Genomic DNA, 9657 nt, shown 5'->3' with positions numbered 1-9657 from the left:
AAATGAATTAGACTCTAAGTCTCCCTTGTATTAATTATTATATAGTTTCACTCTAATGAGAGCCTTGGACATCAAGTATGCCTCATTTAATTTTGAGAGTAGTTTTGCTCACCTCTTTTAACTCAGGTGTATGCTCACCTCCCATTTAAAATATTGACATATATTTATAAAACTAATCATGAGTTAATTTATTATATTTAATTATTATAATGATGAAAGAGAAAAATAATTTGACTAACTATTTTCTACTTTTACCCTTATCTTTTATTAATCTAACTTTTTTCTACTTTTTTATCATCCATTAATATCTCTCTCTCTTTTTTTTTTTTTTTCTAATCATTTATGCTTCTTCTTTTTTTGGCTCTTCTCCAAAACGCAAAATGGCTCTTCTCCAATACCCAAGAAAAAACCTTAGTTGTGTATTATGTTATGGCAGAATTATTTTTAATTTTAAAAAAATAAAGTAAAGCTAAAGAGAGAGTGAGGCAGAAAGAGAGGTGGTGGGGGGGTGGGAGGTGAGGTGAGGTGGGGTGGGGTGGGGCGGGGGTGGGTCGAGGCTGAGGGAGGTGGGGCGAGGCTGGGTGAGGTGGAGGGACGCAAGGCAAAGAGTGGCATGGGCAGTCGGCTTTGGACAGTGTCGCCGGAGGTGGAGGTGGAGGTGGGGGTAGGGGGCGATCTGCGAAAGAAATGGTTGTTTTTTATTTTATTTTTTTGGTTGTGTTGATTTTTTGTTCATTGGAGAGTTGCAAAAGAAGAAGAAAAATTGAAGGAAGAAGAAAGGATTTGTTGCAGGGAAAGGATTTTTTGTTCTTTTAATTGATGGGAGAGTTTAGAGAAAAAAAAAATTGATGGGAGAGTTGCAGGGAAAGGATTTGTTGGATTTTTTTTTTTTTTTTTTGTGTTTTTTACTTTTTTGGGTTGCTGTGATTTCAATTTTTTTTTCTTTTTTGGTTTGAGGTTTTTGGAATCTAAGTAGGTAATTTGGAAGCTTAGTGATGAGTTTTTTTATTTTGATTTTGGTTGGAGTTGCAGAAGGAGAATGGAAAATAAAAGGGTAAGAAGAAGAAGAAGAAGAAAAGGGGCGGGGTGGCGTTGGTGATGGTGATGGTGGAGTACTGGAGTTGCAGAAGAAGAAAATCAAATGATATCCCTTTGACTGTTAAATAAAACTAAAAATGTTAAAAGTAAGGGGTGTGTGTAATTAAACCAAATCTCAGGGGTCTGAGTGAAATTATCTCATAATTAAATACATTGAGTTAACTCATGGTTAATTTTTTAAATACATGTCAACATTTTAGATGAGAGGTGAGCATACACCTAAGTTAAAGGAGGTGAGCAAAACTGCTCTCTTTAATTTTGATACATCAAGTATGTTACACATATAGAGATCAAGTAGGCCTCGTAGGTTGCCAATAGGCCTCATAGGTTGTTTAAAGGCTCAAACAACCTTATTTAGGGTGAATTGGACTTGGCCTAGTTGGCCGAGGAAAAAAACTCCCCCCTACACAATTGGGTTCGAACCCTCCCCATTCCCTGTAACAAAAAAAAAAAACACTTTATTTAGGTAAAATCGGTATATTTGACAGCAAAAGTTTATATGGGCCCCAGCCCAGCCCAGCCTATCCAATCTCAAACACCCATCCCCAAGGCCCGTCCCACCCAAGCCAAGGCCGGCTCTGGACTTTGAGCAGCGAGAACGAGAAGTGAGAAGAAGAAATGGGAAAGCTTCAGATATGGGCAACTGCAGAGGACTTGGCGAGAAACAGAGGACGCATTCTCTCTCTGTATCGCCAAATACTGAGAAGTCTCAACTCGCCAAGTTTGCCTATGAATTTGGCAGCGAGACTGGCCAAGAAAGCAGAGGTGCACGCCATCTTCATGTTGGCTTCTGAGGAGAGGTCTCTGCACAACATTGACGACCTCGTTGATGCTGCTCACTACTCTCTCTCGCTCTTGAGGAAAGGAGAGATTCCCAAGTATATACAATGAGTAAGTCTTTGTTTGTTTCTTGTGCCTTTTTACCCATTTGGGACGTGACCCAGTTGGGTTCAGTTCTTCAATTGTTGAATTCCGTTGGGTTATTGCTTGGTGAACGGTTTTGATGTGATTTTGTTCAGAGGGTCTTCAATAGTTAGGGAAATTTGATTGTTGCTGCCATATGTTTGAATGATTTGAGTGATTTGTTTGTTGTGCCCCGACTTTGAAAGTGACCCAGTTGCTTTTTAGTCCTGCAATTGCCGAAGGTGGTTGCTTTTTGATTGTTTCGCAAGTGGGTATTATGTGTTTGTGCTTAGAATTCGTTTAATTATAAGGTAATTGCTTCTTTCTTTTGTGGTGTGCTAACTGCTAAGTGAAGAGAAAAAACTAGAGAGGGTGATTTTATGGCCTAATGAGTGGAAGATAAAATTCATGGATTATGTCTTGAACAGGGATGGACATGTTTTCCTATGTTGCAGTATGTGTAGTGCAGGAGGGGGGGGGGGGGGGGGGGGCGCTATGTCGTAATAATGGGAGTGTTAGGGTGGAAAACGAAGAGTTAAATTTGGGGATGTTCTGGTACCCAGAGGAACTGTGAATAGTAATTTATAAATAAAAGATGAACCTGGGGATTTGTAATAGGATTTCAATAGTGGCTATGATTATTGATTGAGGTCTGGTTATCTGGTGGTGCTAATCAGAGGGATAATGTGTTAGGAAAGCTGGTTATATAAGCATCATATTGTTGGGATAGTGAAATTTTGTTAGGATCATTTGTATTCATTGTGTGCTTCTTTGTTGTACTTATGTCTGTTGCATAATATTGGGACCTGGAAGTTGAGAGTATCATCGTGCAAAACTTTTATCTATGGTTTATAATTGTGCAGAGTGGACATTGCACAATAATCTGGGTATAGAAGTAGTACCATGAAATATATATATAGAACTGCACAAATACACTTGAGTGACAAAGAAAAACTTAAGTGATCTTGAACAAAAAAAACAGATGCATTTTATTGTACGATTCTTTTGACTCCATCGAGTTCTTTTTGTTTCTTTGGAGTAATTAGATCAAATTTTCATTTGATTCTATGAGTTATATTTTTCTTTTTTTCAGTCAGGTTCTGTAATGGTTTCATTTTTTTTCTTTTTCTTTTTTCTAGATACATATATTACTGATGCACAAAGATGAATGGAGGACTTGACAAAACTTCCAGTTGAAATCTTTCCAATTTACATGGATCGAAATCATTTCATATCCTTTCTATGTTTTCTTCCTAAATAATCAAGCAGATTATACAAATTGTTGTCTTATTTAAATAAAGTGCACATTGTATTCTGTTTAGTAAGAACAATATAAAAGAAAGGAAACCCTTTTTCTACCTTTTTTTTTGGTCTGTTGGAATCCTTTATATTTAGTAGTGAACGAAAAAGATAGCATAATTAGCTACCAGTTTGAACTTTTTTGGGGCGTCTTTAGCATATTTTCTTCTCTGGCACATGAGTGTTTGCAAAAATGTATCCAGAGTTTAAGTTTTGAATAAAATCTAATGGTGTGTTTGGTATACCACACTAAATTGCACAATGGAGTTAATAGTCCAAGACTCGCATTCAACGTCATATGTGGACTGAACTAATTTGTCCTGCCTAAAGTAATACTTTTCACAAGAATATTGTGTGACTTGGAAGGGGAGGGAGGGGGTGAGGGTGCTTGGGACTTGGGTAGGATTGCACTGATTTATCCAAAAATATTTTCCTGGGTTAAGAAACGAAAGAAGGAGAAAGGAAATGCAATGAAACAATTTGACAACAGAACACTCCCCTCCCCATCTCAGCAGACCTCTATCAGCAATAGTTGCTCAAGAGAACAACCGCCTGTGAGCACATTCTGAGCTTTTTTTCCCATTTTTTCAGGTTTGTATATTTCTTTTCTCACATAAACAGTCTTCGTTGTCATTCTTGCAGTTTTCAACATTCTTAATAGGATAGTATCCATCTATTTTTAAGATATAGTCCTTATGTGAATCTTGGCTTATGTGGGTTGAAACTTCCTACTTACAAGCCACTTGAACAAAACATATTGCTTATATTATCCTACTATTGTAAGCCATTTATTTTCTTTCTTTTTCCTATTTTTGTAACAAATAAAGTATTTTTTGTTTTATTTTAGGTTTGTAGACTTTCTACTTTTATATTTTAAGTGCAACTATTACACAATCAATTGATGGCTTGGTAAAGGATTGCTTTTGGAGTAATCTTGTGACAGCATAATTCCAAGACTTTATGGACGTTGTGTTTTATGTTTTATAAAACTTTCCCGGTATTTCTTGTGTAGTAGTCATTACTTTCTAAATATTGTGTTGTATGGAATGACGATTTGTTTGATGGTTGAATTTTAGATATGACCTAGCTGGTTGAACTGTTAATGGCTTCAAGTGAAGATCAAGTATATATCAGATGCTTTGTGTAACCTTTTTGTGGTCTGATGCTTTTGTTTGTCTGTTCATTTTTTGTTGCTGAACTACTGTTAGCAGTTATGTACTATGATAATCTCCAATGGAACCAAATCAACCCATGTACTTGGATATTTGAATTACATTTCCTTGTATTAGCATATTAGCTTCAATTGATTTTGCTAATGAATTGTAAAAACTATAAACTTCTTCAAGGATTTATTTATCTCCTACCAGTGTTGGTAGCTGACATGTAGATACCAAACTTTGATGCTTCTATTGTTAGGTTGTGTAATTTAATGACTTGGTCCAAATTTCTGCCCTGCTTATTTCTTTTTCATGTAAAAGAGCATTGTGTTATAATTGTTTCTTGTGCAAAATGATGCAGGCCTTTTCTGTGTGTTCTCAGTCTCTCCTTTGGTTAATGTTGCAAGAAATGAAGAAATGTGTCACTTGCTCACTTGCTCTCCTTTATACGAAGATCGACAAACTGAAAGTGCGTTATCAAATGTTTATGCACGAAATGTGAAGTTGTAGCGAAATGAAAAAAATGGAACTTTTGTTGTCTATTAATTTAGGATTATCATTTATTAATTTGACTTATTGTAGTCCAACTGTCCAATATTATTTTCCTTCCAGAGTTGTTAACAATCCTTACCCACCCCATCTCGAACTTAATCAATTAATTGTCATCCCTTCTTATTGCTCTGATTTGAGCCTAGGGGATCCAAAATCAAATGCCTCGATCTAAATAGTAAATAAAATGGCAAAATTTAATTTGAAAAACATATGAATTTACTTGATATTTGAGATGATGAATTATCAAGAATTTACCATAAGACTTCCTATCATTGTTCGTGGACAACGGAGAAAACGCTAAAAGTTTAGAGAGCTCTGTTTCATTTCATTTAAAAAAGTTAAAAAAATCTAACAAGCCAATCAAATTGACAAAAGTAATGAATCCCATTCTATTATTTTGGATGGGGTTTCAATTTTTAAACAAGAGAAAGATCCCACAAAATTATGAGGTTTCACAACTGAAACCTGGGATTTCAAGCTCTGACTGGATAGGGTTTCGGTTTGGTGCACAAATTTGCGAAGTAGGGTGGCTTAATATAATAGAGTTTTGAGCTCTTTTTGTTTATTCCATGGATGAAAACAGAAGAAAAAAAATAAAAACAGAACCTGGACAATCCTACAATAGAGGATTATAAGAAGAGTTTCATGACATTTTCACCATATCCAAAAAAAGAAGATGAATTAAGGAAGAAATTGGAGGACAAAAGTGTAAATCAGTTGATTGTGAGTGGGCCCCAATGATGGGAATCTCAGTAACAAACTCCCAGCTGTGCTGCTGTGTCTAGGCAAATTGGAAATCCCTCACTGAGAAAGAAGGAACAAACAAAGAATGAATTTGCAGTTTCATTCCCTTCTCCTACCACCACACACACACTCTCTCTCTCTCTCTCTCTCTCTCTCTCTCTCTCTCTCTCTCTCTCTCTCCCCTATAAATTCCATCTCTTCCTCCAGTTCTTGATTTTGTGAACAAAGAAATTCTTCTGATAAAAAAGGTTAAGGGATTTAAGGCTTATTATATATGAACATATTTTTTTGTATGGGACAAATAATTTTTGTGCTTTTCACATCTCCATGTGCTTGTGTTTAATCTTTTTGGGTTTCTGTAAATTAATGGTGCAGAGACAAAAAGAGACCCATAAAAGCCAAAAGGCAGAAATGTACGAAGAAGACACTGCAAGTGGCTGCAGCTTTGATCCCAATAACTCCTCCATGCCAGAATCAGCAGAAACTGTGCTCAATATCAACTCTCCTCTGCCCCCACCCCCACCACCACAGGAACTCATGCCAGAGACAACCCACAACAACAGCTTGGCTCATGTTGAAGAGAACTTGAGGCTTTTCATGGAGGAGCTCTCTTACCATCACCACCATGGCCAGCACAACAACAACAACAACAACCTTCATCAAGAAGACGATACTGCCATGGAAATTGAGCTTCAGAATGAGCTGGGTTTCAATTTGGACCACAACTCATACAACACCTGCAGTGACAATAACAACAACAATACAACCCATTTGGTGTCCTATGAGCAAAACCCCAACTGGGACATTCATGGTGTAGTCCATGAATGTCCAGAAGCTCACCCTCCACCAACACCTGACCTTCTCAACCTTTTGCACTTGTCCAGATGCTCACCCTCCTCTGTGCTCCCAAATTCATCCATCTCCTTCACAAACCCCAACCCCAAACCCGTGAATTTCGCCATCTATGACCCACTGTTCCATCTGAACCTGCCTCCACAGCCCCCATTGTTGAGGGAATTAATGCTTCAGTCTTTGCCACATGGGTCCTTGTTTAGTAATGGTGGGGATGAGAGAGAGGGGAGTGGAGTGCTGGAGTTCTCCAGGGAAATGGGTTCTACAAGGAGAGGAGCGGGTGGCAAAGCCAAGGGGACCAAACACTCTACCACTGGGCAGGACAAGAGAATCCAGTTGAATGGCAAGTTCACAGCTCTGAGGAATTTGATTCCAAACCCAACCAAGGTATATATAGATCTCAATCACTGCAAAATATGGTACTGAATTTGATTAATTTCACCATGAAACCCCTTTCATTCATTGTTTTACAGTTTTAATTGGATACCCATTTTGGTTTCTTGAATCACAAGTCATGTAAATATTGGGTTCAATTTTGTTATGACTGCAGTTTGGTAGTTTCACAATTTTTCTCTGTTTTATCTTTTTTGGGAGATTAATAATCATTTTACTTATTAATGTTTTTCTGGGTAAAGTCTGATCAAGCATCTATTGTGGGAGATGCCATTGATTACATCAAAGAGCTTCGGAGGACAGTGGACGAGCTGAAACTGCTGGTGGAGAAGAAAAGATGTGGGAGGGAGAGGAGCAAGAGGCACAAGACTGAAGAGGGTGCCGGCGCCGGAGACGATAAGGATGAGAGCTGCAACATGAAGCCTCTTGGTGACCCGCATGACCAGGACCAGTCCTACAACAATGGGGCTCTGAGGAGCTCATGGCTTCAGAGGAAATCCAAAGACACAGAAGTCGATGTCCGCATCATTGATGATGAAGTTACCATCAAACTGGTCCAGAAGAAGAAGATCAATCTTTTGCTGTTTGTGTCCAAGCTTCTTGATGAGCTGCAGCTGGATATTCACCATGTTGCTGGTGGCCACATTGGCAATTCCTACAGCTTTTTGTTCAACACCAAGGTATTGGTGCTAATCTTTATATAGATTTTTAATTGGTTCATTTTTTCATACAGGTGGTGATCATCTGGTTTTTAATTCTATATATGGGTTTTCTTTTAATGTTGCAGATGTATGAAGGGTCTTGTTTGTATGCAAGTGCTATAGCCAGCAAGTTCATTGAGGTTCTGGACAGACAATCTGCAGCAATTCCACCACCTACCAGTAGTTACTAGGAAGGAAGGCAGGAGATACCATGTTTCTTTCTTTGGACTAATACCGGCTAAGTCTTTTAGTTTCTTTCTTATATATGTTGGATTAATACTTAATGTTTTTTAATATATATGATGCTGATGAATACTAATTAGAGGTAGACAATAGTCTTGGTGTGACAGAATTAGCATGGAAATTATGGAAATATATATGACTCATTACTGGGATTAATTAGAGAAACATGCATGGTTTTAGTTACTTTATTACTATGGTTTATTGGTTTTGGTTTTGGTTGTTTTGGTTTCATATGTTTGAGCATTATTTAGTTGAAGTAACTTTTGCAGGATTTTGACCAAAAAGAACAAAAGAAACTTTGCAGTTTGCAGGGTGATTCCTTTTTCTTTGTGGTGGGATTAAAGGGGTCTCTTTTGGACAAAGCCATCTTTTGGTGGATTCAAACATAGTTGGACCAAATTTGCTATTCCATTTCCAACCTTGTCATATCGGTAAAGGGAAGTAAATGTGGAAATTGATCCTCTGGCTCTCTGCCATGTCATTCCTTGTTAGGACAATCATTTTGATGTGTGATTGAAACCACTGCAACACTCAGAATCATAAAGTTACTATCCTACTCAAATATTATAGGTAAAAACAAGTAACTTTTTGCTAAAAAAATATCAAAAACGATGGCAAGTTTTATTATTATTTGCATTCAAAGTAGTAAGTAGTAGTACCAGGACTACAATAGGAGTTTGAGACTTACAAAGATTTTAGAAATGTTCTCTTATTATATATGTTACCAGATTTCGTCAAAATATTTAGTTTAAATTCACAGTTTGATAATACCTTTTAAACTTCAAATTTAGTTATATAACTGAACCACTTCGTTGAGAGAGACTTGGCTCAACCTTTCAATACACATTTTTTTATCAACATTTTGGCCCACCCCACCTCCAACATAATTATCAATCCTTCCTATTGCTCTAATTGGCTCACAGGGGATCCAGATCCAATGCCGGAGCCTAATAAAATGGCAAAAGTTAATTTGAAAAATAGATGAAATTAAGTGATGAACTTTCCAGGTTTCTATGTTGAAGAAGTACTTTCTTATGTCATTGATTATCTATAATTTTCTACTAATGTATTAAAGCAGACTCACATGTTTGTGGCTTTTCCTAAGGAGAAATATGTATTTTACTAAAATATTAATTGATAGGAAGTAATCCTTCTTAAGATGACAGAGTATTAATTGGTCATTGCATGTATGCATGTATGCATATATGCTTTTGTTTTGAGTAAATCCCACAATTAAATTTGTAGAAATGAGTTTATAATTTGTGATTAATTAAAGACATTTAAAGAAGAAAGCATCGCTCAAAGAGAGCAGCTAGTTCTGTAAAGCATGGAAATAGCAGTGAAAACCTCTCTAACAGTAACACTTGCTATATATAGTAAAGAAAACATGCACATGAAGCTTTATATACATATATGATGACACATTTAAGTTTCTTCTTCATAAGATGGAAGAAATTTTATATAGTAAAGTATATGCATGTAAAAACATTCCTGTTGAGAGAAATTAACCAATTAAGAGGTAGCTCAAGCTTTTGCAAGAACATTCACATGAAATTTGTGCTTAAACATTTGAAATTTTTGAAGGCACATAGGTGGTGAACTGGTGACAATAATGCTTTAACATTTGAAATGGTTTCTGATATATAATGACTGATTAATTAATTTATCAAGGTAGTTCGATGGTGGCATCTTTCTAATTGTACCTTTAACATTAG

At 36.7% G+C, this 9657-nt stretch overlaps 2 protein-coding genes across 2 annotated transcripts; both read left to right on the top strand.

Annotated features, from left to right (window-relative positions):
* Positions 1 to 1652: 1652 nt before the first annotated feature.
* LOC147277596 (COMPLEX 1 LYR-like protein) lies at positions 1653 to 5081 on the top strand. Its single transcript, XM_086254994.1, has 2 exons — positions 1653 to 1989; positions 4819 to 5081. The coding sequence occupies exon 1, from the start codon at positions 1717 to 1719 to the stop codon at positions 1987 to 1989; it is 273 nt and encodes a 90-aa protein (XP_086111120.1). The 5' UTR covers positions 1653 to 1716; the 3' UTR covers positions 4819 to 5081.
* A 757-nt stretch (positions 5082 to 5838) lies between these two features.
* Positions 5839 to 8061, top strand: LOC147277595 (transcription factor bHLH91-like). The gene is made up of 4 exons (XM_086254632.1): positions 5839 to 6001; positions 6129 to 6992; positions 7241 to 7678; positions 7786 to 8061. The coding sequence occupies exons 2-4, from the start codon at positions 6165 to 6167 to the stop codon at positions 7888 to 7890; spliced, it is 1371 nt and encodes a 456-aa protein (XP_086110758.1). The 5' UTR covers positions 5839 to 6001; positions 6129 to 6164; the 3' UTR covers positions 7891 to 8061.
* The last annotated feature ends 1596 nt before the right edge of the window (positions 8062 to 9657 follow it).

The sequence above is a fragment of the Dryas octopetala genome, chromosome 8, assembly GCF_963921425.1.
Source record: "Dryas octopetala chromosome 8, drDryOcto1.1, whole genome shotgun sequence".
In the NCBI taxonomy this organism is placed as follows: domain Eukaryota; kingdom Viridiplantae; phylum Streptophyta; class Magnoliopsida; order Rosales; family Rosaceae; genus Dryas; species Dryas octopetala.
This window is presented reverse-complemented; position numbering and strand designations above follow the sequence as displayed.